The sequence below is a fragment of the Acinonyx jubatus genome, chromosome E1, assembly GCF_027475565.1.
Source record: "Acinonyx jubatus isolate Ajub_Pintada_27869175 chromosome E1, VMU_Ajub_asm_v1.0, whole genome shotgun sequence".
Lineage (NCBI taxonomy): Eukaryota > Metazoa > Chordata > Mammalia > Carnivora > Felidae > Acinonyx > Acinonyx jubatus.
In genome coordinates, this window is record NC_069397.1 from 48,977,354 (window position 1) to 48,998,924 (window position 21,571).

The 21,571-nt window shown below is 40.2% G+C and overlaps 1 protein-coding gene across 7 annotated transcripts in view; it reads right to left on the reverse strand.

Moving 5' to 3' along the window:
• Positions 1–20,891, reverse strand: part of ABCA9 (ATP binding cassette subfamily A member 9) — a 71,021-nt gene extending 50,130 nt beyond the window's left edge. The window contains exons 1-6 of one of the 7 annotated variants that reach the window (XM_053212486.1): positions 20,802–20,891; positions 6,009–6,110; positions 3,995–4,177; positions 2,374–2,538; positions 1,423–1,526; positions 603–829 (exon numbers count right to left, since the gene is read on the reverse strand). In XM_053212486.1, coding sequence (XP_053068461.1) covers positions 603–829; positions 1,423–1,526; positions 2,374–2,538; positions 3,995–4,177; positions 6,009–6,036 — 707 coding nt within the window. In that variant the 5' untranslated portion in view covers positions 6,037–6,110; positions 20,802–20,891. Of the gene's footprint in view, positions 1–602; positions 830–1,422; positions 1,527–2,373; positions 2,539–3,095; positions 3,243–3,994; positions 4,203–6,008; positions 6,111–11,309; positions 11,569–20,801 lie in introns of those variants that run through there. The other 6 variants (XM_053212482.1, XM_053212484.1, XM_015072659.3 and 3 more) reach the window with 6 other exon arrangements.
• Between the last annotated feature and the right edge of the window lie 680 nt (positions 20,892–21,571).

Consider the following 21,571-nt stretch of genomic DNA (forward strand, 5'->3'; position numbering starts at 1 on the left):
TCCTCACAGCCAACGGAAATAGATGCTATGACCAATATTTCACAGAAAAGAACACTGAGGTTTAAAGAGATTAAGTAGCTTGCTCGGGGAGGTAACGCTCAGAAGGAGAAGACCCGTGATTTCCTGCCACCCAGGCCTCGGTTCTAACTTCCTCCACTCAGAAATCTCTGTGCTTAAAGAGCTTAATGGGCTTGTTCATTCAGTGTCATCAGAGTGTTGGTTCATTCAACGCATGGGCGATATCAACCACCCCATCTAATGAGACCTCTGAAATGTATATTTCATCAAACATTAGAAACCTCAAGTTCTCACACATTTGGGTTCACTCACGTATGGCAACTAGGGACTGAGAGCCATCATTTCTATTGCACAGTGACCCGGGTATCAGCAGACATCTATGGAATCAGGCTTTCTTTAATTCAAAGAAGTAGGAAAAGTTGCATTTACCAAACTTGCTTGAATCTATTCCATTCATTTATAATGCACTGCTTTCTGCAAGAATCAAGTTTAAATAGGATACTTCATAGGGAGTCCAATTGGCTAGCTTGCTGTGTTTATTTAGGTTGCGTGATAGATTGCACTTCACTTACCATGTAACTTACCAGAATGCTGACTCTCGAAGGCCCATCATTGTCATCAATGACTTAATGTATTGCCTTTCTTGTGTAACATTGACTGATACATAGTAAATGAAGGCAGAAAAAGAAATAATGCAGAAGAATATGAAAAAATCAGTCGCAACTCCTGCTTGGGCAACAAAAGGTAGTATCTTCATATTTATACCAGTAATTGACATCAGCTCTTCCATCACTGAGCGATTTGTCGTGATCTAAGGGAAGGTATCAGTGAACAAATTGTTATCATCAAGCTAATCATCACCTTGCACGTTGTCTCTCAGTTATAAGAAACGATGTGCATTCCACGTTTAAATATCCATGCTCATTCGTGATCTGGCCCCTTGTAGTTCCTGGAACTCTCCAAGTTTTGTCCTGACTCCTTAGAGCATGTCTATTTACCATCTTTAAGGGACACAATTCTACTCTTGCTCAAAGTCACCACTGAAATGTCACCTCTGTCAGTCATCTCCGCTGACATTTCTCATCAGAGTATCTCCTGCTTCGTTGTTTGCCTTGCACAGCATTTATAATTCCATCATTGATAGAACCTAATCTCTTATGACGACTCCATATCCATATTTCTATCCCCTCACTATCCAGCATCCCTGGAGAAAAGTGCCTGTATTGTCCTTATTTCCTGATCCTCAGGGCTTAGTGTCATGGCTTAAATACAGCAGTTGTCCAGTGCATTGTGCCAAATAAATTAAGTGGATAAATTCAATGATAAGATAGGACAACCCAATACAGCACCGTGCATCAAAAGTTAACTTACAGCGCGATTAGCCTTCTTTAACTTAATACTCACTTCAATGATAGCAGCATTAATGGCGGCCTGAAAAGCTATAAAGCCTTTCTCCCAGAACATTGAACCTTCACATGTGGTTTTTCCTTCCGTTACTTGACAGTGAGCTTTGGTGAAAGAAGAACACCACCATTTACAATGTCATTCTCTCAATTAGCCAAGAATGTTTTGTTGAGTTTTGCTCTTCTGTTTGCTTGTGCTAAGAAAGCGCTGATTTTTTTTTTTTTAAAACATTTGGTATTCACTGAATAAGAATCTCTCTTTCAGGTTATATTTAGCAGTAACATAGGAATAATAATAGCAAATATAATTTCTTAATAAAACAATATACCTAGAAACATAGGCTTTATTTAATAAGAATGAACCTTGGGGTGTCTCAGTGGCTCAGTCGGTTAAGCATCCAACTAGGGCTCAGGTCATGATCTCACAGTTTGTGGGTTTGAGCCCCGTGTCGGGCTCTGTGTTGACGACTCAGAGCCTGGAGCCTGCTTGGGATTCTGTGACTTCCTCCTTCTTTGCCCCTCCCCCACTCATGCTCTGTCTCTCTCTTCTCTCACAAATAACTAAATGTTAAAAAAATTTTTTAAAAAAGGATGAATCTTGGGGCGCCTCAGCAGCTCAGTCGGTGAAGCAGCCAACTCTTGATTTTGGATCAGGTCATGATCTCATGGTTTGTAGTTCGTACTGATAGTGTGGAGCCTGCTTAGGATTCTCTCTCTCTCTCTCTCTCTCTCTCTCTCTCTCTCTCTCTCTCCTTCTCTCTCTACCCTTCCCACACGATCTCTCTCTCTCAAAATAAATAAACTTTAACAATAAATAATGGGAAGAATGAATCTCATTTATGTTCAGAAATGAAAAGTACATGCTGGGTACAGAGTTCAGCTATCACATGCGACCTCTAGTGACTAATGACGTAATAGCAAAAAAAAAAAAAATTTCTAGTAGGAAAGTTACCTGAATGGTCTCTGTGTTCCTTCATCTTGGGGATTCTACTTCCCCAGAAAAATTTTAAATGGTATGAGAAGGTATCATTAAAGATGACTCTCACTGCATCTATTGAGTAGTTTAAATCCAATTCTTCCATGCTGTTCTCATCTGGCCACCCCGTGATTGTTCTTCCTGTCATATGAAAGAAAGAGTCATATGAAAGAAGGAGATAGCTAATAAGTAAGAAGATTTCTATGTGGTCCAAAGACAGCATGCCGTATTCAGTTATGCTTAAGTTATTTTAGGTGAAAATTCTTTATTTACTAAAGGCTGTGCTGGTCCTAAAAAAGACAGTTGTACTGGGGTTGGGGGTCTAAAATCTAGATAAAATCGGAGGTATGTGGCAATCACTTTGATTGCAAATAGATCACGCTTTCCCTGCAAAAAACACTTTTAAAACAATGGCTTAAAACACAATGAATTTGGAACAGTAGCATACCACTCCTACATACACAGATTTATCCAAAGTGGAAATACATGCTATAATTATAATATATAATTTCGTTTGACAATGGTGCCCCTGTGGCCAAACTTCCAAAGAGAGCGTAAAGTTGTTAAACTTGGAGAATGTTTTCTCAGGATAATTTGTTTATTCCAAAGATATAATGTAAATTAATGACTGTTACTGACCAAACCCAGGCCACTTAAACCACGCAATTTCCTGCAATCTGGCAGCTGCATCCAGAAACTTATCAGACTCAGGTCCAATACTTTCGTCAAGACTATAAGTGGTGTGTATTCTTTCTTCAGAGTGTCATGATTTCTGAATATCTGGCTGGTTTTGTTGTTGTTGTTGTTGTTTATTTGAGATATTAGCAGCCATGGGCGCTCAGTGCCTAGATCCAATAATTCAATGGCACTTTCAAAATGGTGATATTATATTCCCATCGTATGGTTTTTACTAGTGGAAAATGTTTATGGAACAGTACTTTCCATCATCTGTGTGATTATCCAATAATACACTTCATATAGAATAAATGCTGGTGTTTTCCCTTTATACACAGATTTTCATAATAGGAACTGATTTTGAACCATCCTCCCAAAGCAACATTTTTTCCTTTTAATACGTTACGAAAGCCTGGATTTCATGTATACATTGGATGTGATTCAACTCATTGCATTTATTATTCCTGTTGGAGCTCAGAGTATGCCGGGTTTGACCAGGGGGAGTCTCTTCCAGTTGACTACTGAGCCTTTCTGACAGAACCTTTTCTTCCTCGTAGGCTTCTATCTGGGGTGACAATATTCTTCACCCTGTAAATATCCCGTCCAAGACCTCTGCATCTCCTTTCTGCCAGAGCTGGGACTCCTGGGCTACCAGGACACGGAGGTGAGAGAAAGAGACTATTCCATAAGTACTTATTTGGTATATCCCACTTTCCATATATAACGGCTTCAGAATATATATATTTTTTATGTATTTGAAGAGATTTAAAAACCATGTGCTGTCCCACATTTCCAGAATCTTCTCACTAATATACATTTGAATAATACTGGACTGTCTCGTTTTGATACGGACTCTAATGAGGATAAAAGTTAATCCCAACATAAAGGGGTGTGTTTGGCAAAGACCTGCAGGAGAACATACCTTTCATGAATGGGGCCGAAGCCACTTTGTTCATGATCTCCTGGGTTGTTTTGGATTCGGGTGCGAACGCAATCACATAATTAGAATCGTTAAAATGATCTACACGTCCCAGATCCATTGCAGGCAATTGAGGAAAGTCATTAACTTGATGTAAATTGGAGGAAAGTCGGTATGCAAACAATACTAGAAGAAATGAGAAAAACCATTCCTACACAGCAATGAGAGAAAAATAAAGCAAATCAATAGCTGTTCAACCACAGATAAGTCATCCACGAACAACTTAAAACACTTAATTTTCTGTGTAGCTTTGACCAGTTTTCTCTCCCAGTTTCCAAGTGTTTCAATCTTCTTTTGTCTTTTACTCTGCATATTTTGAAATATGCGCATCCATGCATCAAGACAGAGTTATGGCATCAGGTCCCAATTATCACTGAGAATCTACATTTAATCACACTTTCATGTGAGTGTTAGAGGCTGGATTGCTTCATGAATGGCCTAATGGCTTATAGTCATGTTGAAACCCGAGCGTCAATGATAAAGAAGTGTCATATGTTATGAAATAGGTTACCAGCTTCCATCAACAGGAGGAAGGTCATATTTTTATCTGCTGCCACCCTGCATGTGGAAGAAGATAGTCCTAAAAAACCGCTCATAAAAAGAACGTTAAAAACCTTTGTCTTTGTGACAACATTCCGAAATGGGAAACGCAGCAGAATGCATTTGCAATCTGGCATTAAGAGCACACTTCACTATTTCCTTTCAATTCTAAACACATGGGAGTTAAAAGAAGTATATATCTTACTTACCATCTGATCTTATTTAAAAAAAATTCCTTTTTTAAGTGTACCCATCCCTTTTGAGAGAGACAGAGACAGCACGAGTCGGGGGCGGGTAGAGAGAGAGGGAGACAGAATCCCAAGCAGGCTCCATGCTGCCCTCGCAGAGCCCAATGTAGGGTTTGGACTCCCGAAACCACAAGATCATGACCTGCGCTGGAACCAGGAGTCGGATGCTTAACCGACTGAGCTACCCAGGCACCCCTGATCTTCTTTTAGTATATGTGTTGTCTATACCTACACCAAATGCATCTGTCTAGATGGATCAATTGATAGACACAATGCTTATGTCAAAAACAGTTAAAAGGTTGGAAGTAAAACACCTATATAAGGTAGAATCCAACTTTTATATTTATACTTATGTAATCTTTACTCCACGCAGGGGTTTTTGTATGCTTTATTTACTGCCAATCTAAGCATTCAATACATACTTGTTGAGACAACACACACACACACACACACACACACACACACACACAATGTTCATAAAATCAAATGTTAATAGATTAACCTTCGAACTATGGATATTTAGTGGGTGATTTAATTTTTTTATTATGTTTTTCTTAATTTACTTAATTTTTTATACAAAGCCCATCTGATCGTTCTCACTGGAAGAAAATACTCTCTTAATAGAGCAAAAGTTCAAAATGCCACTTTCTTGTCCTGTTTCTTTATATACCCATTATTTCTTTCAAATTGATGTTGTCTGTGTCCAAAGTATACTTGGGTAGAAGTGCTACAAGGTATCCTTTGAGTTGTTGGGTTTTTTAAATTTTGGATTATTTGTTGCATTAATTTTGGATTAAATTTACCTCTTTCTTTGACTTTGACCCTGAACTTTTATACCTATTCCTTCATGAGTTTCAAATGAGTTCAGATGTTAAGAAGTATGATGCCTGCAATGTACAGATGTGGCTTTATTTTTCAGGAAGCTTCTGCACATCAGTTATTTAAAGAATGCCTCCAGTAGGAAATCTACTAATAATATATTTAAAGGACTCTCAGTTAAAGTAATAGCAAAGTCCAGAATTTGAACAAAGAAATCCAGCCTGGTAGTTAAAAAGTGTATATATGTGTGTGTATATATATGAAACATTAAATAATGAAGATAAAGTGTGTACCACCCAGAAAACTCCCACAGTTTCCTCTTTGAAACATGAGAAGACGCTGAAGCATACCAACAAGGTCTCTCTTTTCATCCTCCATTTTTTAAGAAAGTTCTTGCAGAGAAGGGCGCACGTTTGCTGACCCACGCTTATGTGCCTCTTGCTCATTCTGCCCTGTTTATTTTGAAATAAGAAAGTAAAGTAAAGTAAGTGTGAAGGTCTGCTATAGGAAACGTGCAATCAAACCAAAAAAAACCATTGTAACAGCTGTTCTCAGCTGCAGGTATAGGAAAGGGAGCCAGAAAGCTAAAAACATACAAGGGGAAGTTGAAGCTAACTAGCGTGTCAATTATTTTAATCACCATGATAAACCTTTGACGTAGATCCTATTAGTCTCCCCATATTAAAGATGAGGGAAATGAGGCCCGCGGAGGCTGAGTGGCCAAACGCAGCGAATGATGGATAGCAGAATCAGAGCTTTATTCCGGAAAACCAACTTCTGGAGACCTCACTCTTAACCGGTGTGCCATGCTGTTGTCAAAATTCATCTAGGGGGTCGCTTGGTGGCTCAGGCCGTTAAGCGTCCGACTTCGGCTCAGGTCATGATCTCGCAGTTGGAGAGTTCAAGCCCTGCGTGGGGCTCTGTGCTGATGACTCAGAGCCTGGAGCCTGCTTCAGATTCTGTGTTTCCCCCTCTCTACCCCTCCCCCACTTGTGCTCTGTCTTTCTCTGTTTCTCTCAAAAATAAATAAACATTAAAAAAAATTTTTTTTTAAAAAAGAAATTCGTCTAGGGAATTTCCCACATTTCACCAGACAGGTGGTGAGGAGCTCTAGGAGGGATCCACTCAGACTACTTATCCATGGGCTTTGCTTTGTGTAGTAATTATCAGGAACTCCCAAATGCTGGAACATAAGGAAAGATTGATTACTCTCAGAGTAATCTCTGCAAAAGGCAGAGAAAATATACGATTTTTTAAAAAAGACAGCTTTATTACAATAAACAGAAGACAAGGTTTTAAATCTTCCATATAATGAACTATAGTTAAATTCAAGGAGAAAGGTAAGAAGAAATGAAAAGCCAATAATCCTACTTAAAATTCCCATCGAAGTCAGTAAAGAATATAAAATCTCCTATGATACAGAGAAAAATTTTTCAAAGAAAATTAAAACTCACTTAGAAACAATGAGAGAGATAAAACTACGTGAAGTAGAAACAAACAAACAAACAAACAAACAAACAAAGGATCCAAAGTAAAGTATTTGGTAAAGAGATACCCAAAAAGAAGAAAACACAGTTGCAAGAAAAATACATTGAAGAAAATAACATTGTGAAAAGTCCAATGGAAATTAATTTTTCAAGGTAGTGGAAAGATGCGTATTTCCCAAAAAAACTCTCCAAGTACCAAATACAATGACAGAAAATATCAAAAAGTAATGATTTTTTAAAATTAAAGGATAGAGGGGAAAGTTGGAATCAAGTTGACAGCATAGAGGTGTGGTCATGCAGGAAGGAATGAGTCAACAATGTATAATGGAACAGAAACCAGCCTGATATCTCCCAAGTGGAAGTGAGAAAATGATTTGCCCTTTTTCCTTTGAAAAATCTACCCAAAGGGACAAAAATAAAGAACACTGATGAAATATTTATTTGCGATAAAACTAGAATGATTTAACCCCAAACCACAGACACTCCCCCACCAAATTAAATTTTGCTTCAAATTAAGAAATGTACACAAAGGAGTGCCACAATGTGCTTATGAATCAAAAATTAATTGACAAAGTTAACTGAATCTAAATTATTAAGAGATCCCTGAAACCCACACAGTATTCTTTCCCTTGAAATGACCCGTAGGGTGAAAAGCCATGGCAGAAGCATGGCAGCTGGTTTCACCTCGTGGGAAGTCAAGGAAGGTGACGAGAATGTGCACGAATACAGTATTGTTGTTTTCTTCAAGTCCACAGCCGGGATACAGAAGAATGTGGAACATCTTTACACCAGTGGTAGAAACAACAATAACCCAAACAAAATGAAAACCACAGTCCCATGGCATGAACAAAAACCAACAGACGCAAGAAGACTTTGATGAACTGAATTGTCAAGAAAAACAAGCCCATGATGGGTGCAAAGAGAGCCAACCTTGCAGCTTCTGGACCGGGGGGACAAGCCCCTCATCTGAGTGTGGGTGGGGAGACAAGGTGTGTCCACGGCAAAGGGTATTTGCAGAGATGAGGAGGAAAAAAATCAAACCTTAGATGATGTACGTGTGGGATGCAAAACGTAGAATCTAAAAGAGTCTAAAATGCGAAGAATAAAAATAGCCTAACCAATTTTTCTTCACCCTACAGCCACATTGGATTTTCTCGGGAAAAAAAAAAAAGTGAAAGAGGTAAGAAAGGTCCTGAACAATAGAGAGAATCTTTGAAGTTCTGTGCCTTCTCGTGCTGTCTAGATTTCTGAGACCTTGTCAGAGTTGAACCCGGTGGTGTGAAAGTGCTCCTTGTTGGAAAAGTATGGACAGAAAGTTATAGTTATCGTGGTAAGGTCTGTTTGGTAAAGGGGTGTGTATGGTGTCATTACAGACAAAGTTGATTCTTGCAATGTGGTGGGACCCATTTTATTGCCAGTAGAAAAGATGCACCTAAAATAATTTTCAGATTCATGATGTTCTCTTACTTCCCCATGCGTACAAGTGGATAGGTGGGAGGTTGAAATAGGGATAAGGGGTGAGCAGACAATGGACACATGAATCAAATAAATTTGTAGTTGGAGTTCCTTGAGTTGGAAGCTCATTCTAATAGTATATTATCAGAGGCAACATACACCTATTTGTAGGCACCCATGTAGGCACTCTGCTGTTGTCAGTGGAAGTCCTCCATTTCCTCCTATTTATTTGCTCAACCTTGGCCTTGGGGGTAATCCGCACAAGGGCTTAGGCTCACAGGGAGAGAGGACTAGCCTTCAGGCTTACACACAGGTCTACCAGTCAGCCAGGCTGTTGGTTTCCAATAGGTAGGCCAAGTTATCAGCAACTCTATAGAATTGTTTGCAGAGGACATCATATACATAGAACCTATATAACAATAATTCAGGACATATCTGCCCAACAGCCATTAAATGATCTCTTTCAAACCTAGTGAAGGCAGCAGATTCTAGATATAACACTCAGTCTGGTAGTGGTAGTATGATGTAACTGTATGGTCGTCTTAGAGGAGCCCAAGAATTACTAGTATATCTACCATAATGAGTTACATAATTGAATTGCAAGAGGTCTATCTCATTATTTTCCCATCAGGAAGAGTAACAAAATTTCTCTGAGACTTGTAAAGCATGAATGCTCATGAATTATCTTAGTTCATAAAGAAACCATGAAGCGTAACCTTACTTAATAGAACCCAACATTCTAGGAGTGGGAGTTGGTCCAGGAAATGGTCCAACGGTAGTGGCTTGAGCCTTGGCACAAAGCTTAGAGCACAAGGTCGATTGGCCAATAAGATCTGGCTTTTCGGGGTGGTCGTGTTCTCCTTTCCTTTGGCTCTGTATTGAAAAGGGATGGAAACCATAGAGTTGTGTTGTCTCTTCCATCATATGAGTAATGAGGTTGTTTCTGGCTACTAGATTCATGGCCTAATGCTGATCTTATCCATGGGGTGAGAGCAAAGCCACAAATATTCTGGTCCCTACTGGTATTTAGGAGGTAACTCAAATGGGAAGATCACTTACTCAAGGCAGCCTCGGGAGGCATTGCCGGAGATAAAACCTAATCATTGTGTATTGTAAAGAGTATTGTGAATCTGCTCTTTCAGTCTGAAAGGCATGGAATAATTGAAGAGGAACGTGGTAGGCAGAATAATGGTTCCCTTCTAGTCCTGGAACTTGTGAATATATTACATTACACCACAAAGGAGAATTGAGGTAACGGATGAGAGTGAGGTTGCTAATCAACGGACTTAAAATCAGAGAGACGATCCTGGATGATCTGGGTGGACCCAAGTAATCACAAGCATCCTGAAAAGTGGAAAAGGGAGGTAAAAAAGGCAGCCAGATGAGGTGATGTTAAAAGGACTCAACCTGTTGCTGGCTTTGAAGATGGAGGAAGGTGGGCATGAGCTGAGGAATACGGCAGCCTCTGGAAGCTATAGGAGGCAAGAAAACAGAATGGCTCTGCAGAATCGAAGGCCCCCCTGCCAGCAGCCCGATTTTCATCCGGTGAGACTCACATCACACTTCTCACCTCTCAAACCGTCAGATGATAAATCTGTTTTGTTTCCCACCACAAAGTTCACGGTCCTCTGTCACAGCAGCAATGAAAATTAATACACAGAGCACAAAAGGGAGTCTGAGAGCGTGAAAACCGAGAACAAGACGAAGGCGAGGGCTTTAGGACACAAAGAGCTGCTTGTGGGACAAATGAGGGCGTGAATTTATGTTCAAAAACTGTCCAAAAATTAACAAAGGAATCCAGAAGCTATGTGGCTGAGTTCTTGACCATAGATAGCACCACCAGAGCAGGCTGTGACGGCCTGGAGATCCCAACTGAAATGACACTACGATGTCACCAATTAAGAAACCGGTACCCCAGTAAGCCATGGTATCTGAGAGGGTTAAATACACCGCCTACACGCCTACTCTTCTTTCTTTCTTTAGCAATGCATATGCTAGAAAATATTGATGAATACAAGAAATTAACATGACCTAATTGTCATGATTGTGGGTATTTCCTTCGGACTGTTAAGACTGATTTTTTTTTCCCGCTACACATCCTGATGTAAATGTCAGGGGGAAAAAATTACTATTCACCACAGTAGCACGAAACATCTAACTAGCTTACATTGCTCCGAATCGGAAGTTGTGTGATCTAGAAATAATAATGTGGCTCTGTAAAAAGCCAGTCACCTCCTGCCAGAAAGAACTCTTCATATTCAGAAAATAAGTACATTGCACGACAAATGAGATCAAGACTCCTATAGACGTAGTATATAAACAAGGTCAATGAAAATATTGCCCTAAGTTTTCTTGAAAATCCGCAGCCAGCTAAAACAATTCAAAACTCACTCAGAAAATCGTGTGCCCCCCCCCCACCTCCATGTTTACAAATACTCGGGCAGTAAAACTGAAAACAAACAAAAAAGAGTAAGTAATTCTAATAACTTGGGAAGCAGCCCCTATTTGCAAAGAAATGACAGAAAGTGACATTCCTTTCAATCCGTCTAATACCTTTTAGATAATAGATGCTATTTGTCCAAACACGCTTTAGTCATAGGGTAAAAATGAAAAAAAACCAAAACCACTTAGTTCCCCAACGGGTTATTTAGCCATACAATAGAAAACACTCAGCTGATTGGGGGAAAATCAAAACAACAAATAACTTACTGCCTTGAATAGTTTTCATCCAAATGTTTGGCATTCCCTATTCGAAGTCGTAAGTTATAGTTGTATATGCAAAACAATCACAATTTTAGAGATTAACTTACTCTCAGGAAAGCTGGGGCAAGAATCTAGAAACGGTTCATCCACATGTCTCTGCATGTCCTGGAGAAGAATTCACATTCCTTTTGGGTCACTACTACATCATGCTTTTAATTTCATGTTTATTGTGAATAGTTCCGTTTTAGAATGATTTCCGAAAAGGATTATGGTCTTAATTCAGCCAGCCTGCCAAAAACTCTCTGCTCACATCACATGGTGACTTCTCCGCAGTTTTCCATTTCTTTGTCTCCCAGCCAGCTCCTCAGCAGGGAGTTTGTAGTTGCAGATGGCTGGCTGGACGTATCAAAACATTAGGAACTATCAAACCAAAGAGAATCTAGTCTTTCTCAATTAGCTTTTTCATACAAAGCCCTAATGGGAGAGCTGGCCCCCAGCACAGTCTTTTTAAAGAAACGCAAGTAAAGAGCCAGTTCGGAGAAAAGCAGAGCCGGGAGAGGTTGAAAAAGAAAAGGTTTTAAAAAATGATAGCTGTAAGTATACAATCAGGTCAGAAAGCAACTCAAAATCTTCCACTGAAATTTAGCTCTTAAAACCGAGATACGGAAAGATGGCTGTGAAGCGATGTAATTTTTTTCAGGGTAAAACAATGAACTTTTATCTGCATCCCAGCTGCGTGCCAGCCGTCTACAGCATCTTCCTGGGAGGGCAAAATAGGAAAATCCTTTGAGCACATCCTATAAAAACACCTGCAATTCTCATGACCCACCAGCTTGCTATTTCTATAAGTCCCAGCAAACAAACCCCTTTCTCTGTAACCACCTGCTGGCTTTTATAGTATGTCCTGTTTTCCATATTTTTCTTTTCTTCTAATGCTTATTTATTTTTGAGGTGGGGGGGGAGAGAGAGAGAAAAAAAAAAAAAGAGAACGAGTTGGGGAGGGGCAGAGAGAGAAGGGGACAGAGGATCTGAAGCAGGCTCTGCGCTGACAGCAGGGAGCCCGGTGCGGGGCTTGAACTCACCAAACGTGAGATCGTGACCTGAGCTGAAGTCGGACACTTAACCCACAGAGCCGCCCAGGCTCCCCTCCATAGTTTTCAAGAAACATTTTGAACAGGTAAGAGGTGCCATTCTACCTTTTTTGAGCATTTCGTTTAGGTTGAAGACAAGGCAATTCCGAAACTCCTTGTAACGCACAGCGTCTATTTTTGGCTGAAGAAGAAAAGTGAAAAAGGACCACACTCTTTCTGCTTGCAGTCCGTAAGTCTGTTGGGTGCTTCTGCACTGTGATTGCTTTCTGAATACACAACGGAAGGAGAAACAATGTGCTGTGCACGCAGTTCTTAAACTGAATGGGCTCGTCTGCGTCCCATTGTCCACGATAATCACATGAAATCTTCCTCACCTACTTCCCATCCCTTAATGTTTATGCAATCATGTGTACTCTTTTGCTAATTGTGGGTCCAGAGATTGTTCAGGCAGCCAAATAGACGCAGATCGAACTCATTAATGCATGACACCATGGAAGTTTAAAAAAAAACTTGCTGAGTGTTTCTGCAAGCCTGCTGTCTTCTGTAGAAGATGCAAAATTATCACTTTTAATAACCTCACCAGCATTTTGTAAACAGTATCATTTAGGAAATGCATTTCTTTCTTTTTTAAGTCTATTTATTTATTTTGAGACAGAGAGAGAGAAAGCACGCACAAGCAGGGGAGGCACGGAGAGAGAGGGAGAGAGAGAATCCCAAGCGGGTTCCGCACTGTCAGCGCCGAGCTCGATGTTGGGCTCGAACTCACTAACTGTGAGATCGTGACCTGAGCTGAGACCGAGAGTTGAACATTTAACCAACTGTGCCACCCAGACACCCCTAGGAAATGTTTCTCAAGTAACTTTTTCTAAGAAAAAAACTTGTTGGCTTCTGGACTCTCTTTCTTCTTCCTCTCTTTCCTCCTCCCTCCCTCCCTCCCTCCCTCCCTCCCTTCCTTCCTTCCTTCCTTCCTTCCTTCCTTCCTTCCTTCCTTCCTTCCTTCCTCTTTTTTAGTTGAAGTATAGTTCACACACAATGTTGCATTGGTTTCCAGTGTACAACATAGCGATTCAATAAGTCTATCTGTTATGCTGTGGTCATCACAAAGTAGCTGCATTTGTCCGTACAACAGTCTTATAATACCATTGACTATTCCCTATACTGTCCCTCTCATCCCCGTGACTTATTCATTCCATAAGTGGGAGCCCGTACCTCCCACTCTCCTTCAGACACTATTTTTTTCCTTTAGAATCTTGGTTTCTTCCTTCAATGCGGCCACGTCGTAATCTCTCTACCTCTATAACAGAGCAACAGCACCGTCATTAATCTTCTTTTCAACATGTTCTTGATTAACCCTACGTCTTTACTCTTCTAAATAAGCTTCAGAATCAGCCGGCCGATTAAAACCAAATCCCGCCATTGGCATTTGGAAGGTGGAATGGCACCGATTTTATGCAAAAGGTAATTACTAAGCAGCCACATATGGCACCTACAATACGCAGGGCACACTTAAATATGAACACAATCACATAATAGTCTCCTCGGGTAGGTGCTATTTTACCGATGAGAAAAATGAAGCCCAGAGAGTTTAAATAATGTACCCAAATGCACACAGTTGGCGAGTAGCAGATCCTGGGTAAAAGCTCGGACCATCTCCAGTCTGTGGCTTAAATAACAAGTGCTCTGATGTCTCATTTGTGTGTGTGTGTGTGTGTGTGTGTGTGTGTGTGTGTGTTCATTCAATGATTCTCATTGTCAAGTAGTATTCCATTGTATATATAAACCACATCTTCTTTATCTGAAATCTGGCCCTTTGTAGCAACGTGGATAGAACTGGAGAGTGTTAGGCTAAGTGAAAGAAGCCAGGCAGAGAAAGACAGATACCATATGTTTTCACTCATGTGTGGATCCTGAGAAACTTAACAGAAGACCATGGGGGGGGGGGGGAAATGTTACAGAGAGGGAAGGAGGCAAACCATAAGAGACTCTTTTTTTAAAAAAAATTTTTCTAACATTTATTCATTTTTGAGAGAGAGAGACAGAGTGTGAGTGGGGGAGGGGCAGAGAGAGAGACACACACACAGAATCCAAAACAGGCTCCAGGCTCTGAGCTGTCAGCACACAGCCCGACGCGGGGCTCGAACTCATAAACCATGAGATCGTGACCTGAGCCGAAGTCAGACATTCAACCAACTAAGCCACCCGGGCGCCCTACCATAAAAGACTCTTAAATAGTGAGAACAAACTGAGGGTTGATGGGGGGTGGGGGCGAGGGGAAAGTGGGTGAGGGGCGTTGAGGAGGGCACCTGTTGGGATGAGCACTGGGTGTTGTATGGAAATCAATTTGACGATAAATTATATTTAAAAAAAATGATTCTCACCTTAGATGCACACATTTTACAACTCGCCTTGCCTTTTGCTTCATATATTTGGTGACAATATTCTCCAGTGCCAGAAACTTTATAGATTTCACGTGGTGTAAAGCATTCTATTTGAATTCTTTCCTGGCTGATTATAGCGCCATGGACTTGTGTATAGCCCTCAACACTGTGTGCAAAAGCAAGAAAAATAAAACCCCGATTTGCAAAGAATGAGGAGTGGAGCCGCCCAGCATCCAGAAAGAGAGAGAGACGGAGAGAGAGAGAAGCTGAGAACATCTGCTTGATTCCCAGGGACTTTGCTGTTGTTTTTTGTCCTTCCTTGGACCCAGCTGCATGGCTGTATTTGAGTTTTGGCAAATACTCTCCAAAACTTTCTCTCTGTCTTTTCTTTTTAAATATAAGAAACAAACTTGGTTCTGTTTTGTGCTCTCTCTTCTTTGCCTTGAAACATCCTTTGTGTGATATATTCCTGCCCTCGATGATTACTTCCATTTGCATTTCTCAGATATATTTTTACCTAATTCTCTTATCTGATTACAGGATGTCTCTTGGAGCAGTAGAATTTTGTTTTTCTTTTCACTGGTCTGCGAATCTTCTACTTTCTGTGAGAGATGTAAATCCCTGGGATAACCAAGTCATTTTATCCAGTCATCTCACTATGCAGTCTCCAAATTAAGCTTTCCTGTGGTTTTCCTGTTTCTCCATGTCTACTGATCACATTTGTTCTCTGTTCCCTTTCTTAGGTTCCACTTGTCCTTTTCTCGTCTCATGTGGAAAGCCCCAGGTAACAAGTTTCTAGTCTTTTATTCTACTAGTGATCACCCTTAAATGCTGACAAACATACTTGAACCTACCTTACTCTGGCAAGGGAAAAAAAAAAAATCAACCTAAGTCTCTGTCTTCCCCCCAACGACCTGCTATTTCTGTGCCTATGCTCCACCCCATATGGATAAGTCTGCCAGCATATCTGACCTTGAAACCCGAGCTCTACTCCTTACCAGCTGTGCAATGCCGAGCAAGGGACTCACCTGTAAGAGACAGAGAGTACGCTACTGTGCAAAAGAGTCTTTTAGGATTTGAAACTTTAGAATTTGGGGGTAGAGTAGGGATTAAAGGAAACAACACACGTAAAGTATTTTGCACAGCATCTAGCATTGAGTGAGCACTCAATAAAATGCTAGCTATTATACTCTCCACAGCCTTGGCAAAACTGGAACTTATGGGTATTTTTTTATTCAAGTATAATTCGCATACACATTTCAGGTGTACAATATGGTGATGTGACAATTCTGTATATTACTCAGTGCTCATCAAGGTAAATGTACTCTTAATCCCCTCTGTCTATTTCACACATCTTACCCTGGAAATTATAGTTATTTTTAAAAATTACTAATCTGATTGATAAAAAAAAAATAATACCACCTTAATGACTTACCGTACATCTCTTAGGTTACTTGTGACGTCAAGCATATTTTAATACAATCTCTGGCCATTTGTAAATTGACTAATAAGTTCATTCGTTTTTTTTCTGCCTGTATTTCTGTTGCTCTGCCATTCTGGATTTTTGTTTGTTTGTTTATGCCTTTGTTTTTGACTAAGACTGAAAATGTCTTAAATCATTTATTTTAAGAATAAGATGTTACGAGGAGGAGTTCAGATGGCAGAGTAGTAAGGGGACCCTGGGCCTGTCTCGTCTCTCGAACTCAGCTAGATCAACATCAAACCGTTTTGAACACCGAGGAAATCGATCTGAGGATTAATGGAACAATCTGCATAATTTGAGGGAGAGAAGGCGGCAGGGACATGGTGTGGAGAGGTGAATTGGAGAGAGAAGAGCCAGGATGCCACAGAGGGGAGGGAGCCATTTTCGCAGGGAGGAGAAATAAAGAGGGGAGACAGAGTAGCTCATCCCCCGGTAGAGGTCATATGGCCTCTCTGTGAGCCAAAGGCCCAGCAGGCACCAACCATCAAGGCTCCATACCCACACAAAGACTCCAGCGGAGGGCAGCAAACTCTGGCTCTGGCTGTGTGTTGCGATTTACCGTAAACTCTGAGCTGCTGCCACTGCATTGTGGCATGACCATTTCCTGGGAGAAGCCGGCCACAGCATGATGACACCCTCCCCCAGAAGATCACTATGGGTCTGAGCTGCAGGGGTTTCTCAAATGGGGTGTATTGAAACATAGCCATGCCTGTGATGAAACTCTGGAGGGAGATGCTGCTTGGTAGGCAGACAGCTCAGACACAAACAGAGAGAGACAGAAACAGGGGACATAGAAGAGGTGACTGATCGTGCACACATGAGGGCGCAAACTTCCTGCTCTGGAGAGTGGGGTGAAGTCATTTTCACCAGTTGCCCACCAACACGGATTGACCCCAGTGAGCTAAATTCCACCATCAAGTGGAGAATGGAGCCACTGCACCAAGCCCCACACCCCTGTGCCCTCCAAGCTCACCTCCACTAGGGCAAGTCCACCTGAGAATCAGAGCAGCAGGCCCCTTCCCCAGAAGACCAGCAAATCCCTTCCATGCACTTAGTCCACTGATCATAGAGTGCTGCAAAGTTTCAGCTCTAGGAGAAACTGGATCTAGCTTTATTTGTTTTTTTGTTTTGTTTTTGTTCGTTTTTGTTGTTGCTTTTGTTTTTATTGTTGTTTTCTTTTCTTTTGTTTCTTGGACACAGAAAGAGCAAAACTTTTTTAATTTTTTAAAATTTTATTTTATCATTTATTATTTCTTATTCTTTAAAAATTTTTCCCACTCTTTTTCTTTTCTCTCTCTCTCTCTCTCTCTTTTGTTATCAAGCTTCTGTCAACAAGCAGACCAAAACACACCCAGGATCTAGCTTCCTTTATTTGATTTTTTTTAATTTTTAAATTTTTATTTCATTCTATTATGATTATTATCATTATTTTCATTGTTTTTGTTGCTGTTTTCTTCCTCTAAAATGATAAGCTGGAGAAATTCATCTCCAAAGAAAGAACAGGAAGAAATAATGGCCAGGGATTTAATCAACACAGATAAAAGTAAATGTCTGAGCTAGGATTTAAAACAATGATTATAAGGATACTAGCTGAACTTGAAAAAAGCATAGAAGTCACCAGAGAATCCTTTTCTGCAGAGAGAAAAGAACTAAAAGTCAGGCCAAAATTAAAAATGCTGTAACCGAAAGGCAAACACAAATGGAGGCCATAAACATAAGGACGGATGAGGCAGAGGGGCGAGTCAGCTAAATAGAGGATAAAATTATGGAAAATAAAGAAACTGAAAAGAAGAGGAAAACAAAGGTCAGGGATCATGAAGGCAGGCTTAGGGAACTCAGCGATTTATTAAAACATAATAACATTCATATCCTAGGAGTCCCAGAAGATGAAGGCAGAGAAAATAGGGCAGAAGATTTATGTGAACAAATTATAGCTGAAAATTTCCCTGATCTGGGGAAGGACACAGACATCAAAATCTAAGAAACACAGAGAACTCCCATTGAGTTCAACAAAAGCTGGCCGTTGCCAAGACATATCAGTCAAATTCACAAAATACACAAACAAGGAAGGAATCCTGAAGGCAGCAAGGGAAAAAAGTACTTAACCTGCAAGGGAAGACAGATTAGGTTTGCACCCAGTCTGTCCATAGCAACTTGGCAGGCCAGAAAGGAGTGGAGGGATATATTCAACGTGCTGAATAGGAAATACTCTACCATCAAGGCTGTCATTCAAAATAGAAGGAGAGATAAAGTTTCCCAGAGAAACAAAAACTAAAGGAGTTTGTGACCACTAAACCAGCCCTACAAGAAATTTTAAGGGGGGCTCTTTGAGTGGAGAAGACAAAAAAAGAACAAAAGCAACAAAGACTAAAAAGGACCAGAAAGCATCACCAGACTCACCAACTCTACAAGTAACACAATGGCGGTAAATTCATATCTATCAATAATTACTCTGAATGTAAATGGACTAAATGTTCCGGTCAAAAGACATAGGGTATCAGAATGGGTATAAAAACAAGGTTTATCTATATGCTGCCTACAAGGGACTCGTTTTAGACATAAAGTCACCTGCAGATTGAAAGTGAGGGGACGGAGAGCCATCTATCATGCCAATGGACATCAAAAGAAAGCTGCAGTAGCCATATTTATATGAGACAAAGTAGATTTTTATTTTATTTATTTATTTTTTTAATGTTTATTTATTTTTGAAAGAGAGAAAGACGGAATATGAGTGGGAGACACAGAAGCCAAAGCAGGCTCCAGGCTCTGAGCTGTCAGCACTGAGCCCCATGTGGGGCTCAAACCCATGAACTGTGAGATCATTACCTAAGCCAAAGTCAGAAGCTTAACCAACTGAGCCACCCCAGACAAACTAGATTTTAAACCAAAGACTGTAACAAGAGATGAAGAAGGGCATTATAACATAATCAAGTGGTCTATCCATCAAGAAGATCTAACAATTATAAATATATAGGCCCCCAATGTGAAGCACCCAAATATATAAATCAATGATAACAAATGTAAAGAAGCTCATTAATAATAATACAATAATAGTAAGGTACTTTAACACCCCAGTTACAACAATGGACAGACCATCTAAGCAGAAAATCAACAAGGAAACAATGGCTTTGAATGACACAATGAACCAGATGGACTTAACAGATATATTCAGAACATTTCATCCTAAAGCACCAGAATATATATTCTGTTCAAGTGCACCTGGAACATTCTCCAGAATAGATCACATGCCGGGTCACAAATCAGCCTTCAACAAGTACAAAAAGATCGAGATCATACGTGCACATTTTCAGATCACAACACTATGAAACTTGAAGTCATCCACAAGAAAGAAATTTGGAAAACCCTCAAATACATGGAGGTTAAAGAACATCCTACTAAGGAATGAATGGGTTAACCATAAATTAAAGAAGAAATTTTAAAAAATACATGGAAACAAATGAAAATGAAAACACGACAGTCCAAAACCTTTGGGATACAGCAGAGGCAGTCCTAAGAGGGGAGAATATTGCAATTCAGGCCTATCTCAAGAAGCAAGAAAATTCCCAAATACACAACCTAGCCTTACACCTAAAGGAGCTAGAAAATAAACAGCAAATAAAGTGTAAAGCCATCAGAAGCGGGGAAATAATAAAGATGAGAGTAGAAATAAATGATGTAGAAACCAACTAAAACCCCAGTAGAATAGATGGACAAAACTAAGACTTGGTTCTTTGAAAGAATTAGCAAAACTGATAAACCCCTGGCCAGACTTATCAAAAAGAGAAGAGAAAGGACCCAAATAGATGAAATCATGAATGAAAGACGAGGGATCACAACCAACACCACAGTAAAACAAACAATTATAAGAGAATACTATGAAAAATTATATGCCAACAAACTGGGAAATCTGGAAGAAATGGACAAAGTCCCAGAAACTCACAAACTACCAAAACCGAAACAGGAAGAAATAGGAAATTTGACCATACCCATAACCAGCAAAGAAATTCAATCAGTAATCAAAAATTTCCCAACAGGGGTGCCTAGATGGCTCAGTTGGTTAAACATCCAACTCTTGATTTTGGCTTAGGTCATGATCCCACAGTTTTGGGGATCAAGCCCTGTGTTGGACTCTGCACTGACAGCACAGAGCTTGCTTGGGATTCTCTTTCTCTCCCTCTGTCTCTGCCTCTCCCCCACTTGTGTGAGCACTCCCTCTTTCTCTCTCAAAATAAATAAATAAAGTAAAAAAAAAAAAAATCTCCCAACAAACAAGAGTCCTGAGCCAAATGGCTTCCCAGGGGAATTCTACCAGACTTTTAGAGAAGAGTTAATACCTATTCTTCTTAAACTGTCCCAAAAAATAGAAATAGAAGGAAAACTTCCAAACTGATTCTATGAATCCAGCATTACCTTGACTCCAAAACCAGACACAGACCCCACTAAAAAGGAGAATTACAGGTCAATATACCTGATGAGCATGGACGCAAAAATTCTCAACAAGATATTAGCAAATCAAATTCAACAACACATTAAAAGAATTACTCACCATGATCAAGTGGGATTTATTCCTGGGCTGCAAGCCTGGTTCAATGTCCACGAATCAATCAGTGTGATACACCACATTAAAAAAGGAAGGATAAGAACCATAGGATCCTGTAGATGCAGAAAAAGCATTTGACAAAAAAAAAAAAAAATACAACATCTATTCTTTTTATAGGGGTACCTGGGTGGCTTAGTCAGTTAAGCGTCCAACTTTGGCTCAGGTCATGATCTCATGGCTTGTGAGTTCAAGCTCCATGGCGGGCTCTGTGCTGACAGCTCAGAGCCTGGAACCTGCTTCAGATTCTTTGTCTCCCTCTCTCTCTACCCCTCCCCCACTTGCATTCTCTCTCTCAAAAACAAATAAACATTAAAAAATTTTAAAAATATATTTGTATATTTATACAAATAAAAAATGTTTAATGTTTATTTATTTTTGAGAGAGAGACAGAACACAAGTGGGGGGAGGGGCAGAGAGAGAGGGAGACACAGAATCTGAAACAGGATCCAGACTCTGAGCTGTCAGCACAGAGCCCCACGAACCATAAGATCATGATCTGAGCCAAAGTCAGATGCTTAACCGACTGGGCCACCCAGGAGCCCCAAAATCCATTCTTGATAAAAACCCTCAACAAAGTAGGGATAGACGGAACATTCCTCAACATCATAAAGGACATATATGAAAAAAGCCACAGCTAATATCCTCAATGTGAAAAAAAGGAGAGCGTTTCCCCTATGGTCAGGAACAAGAGAAGGATGTCCACGCTCACCATTTGT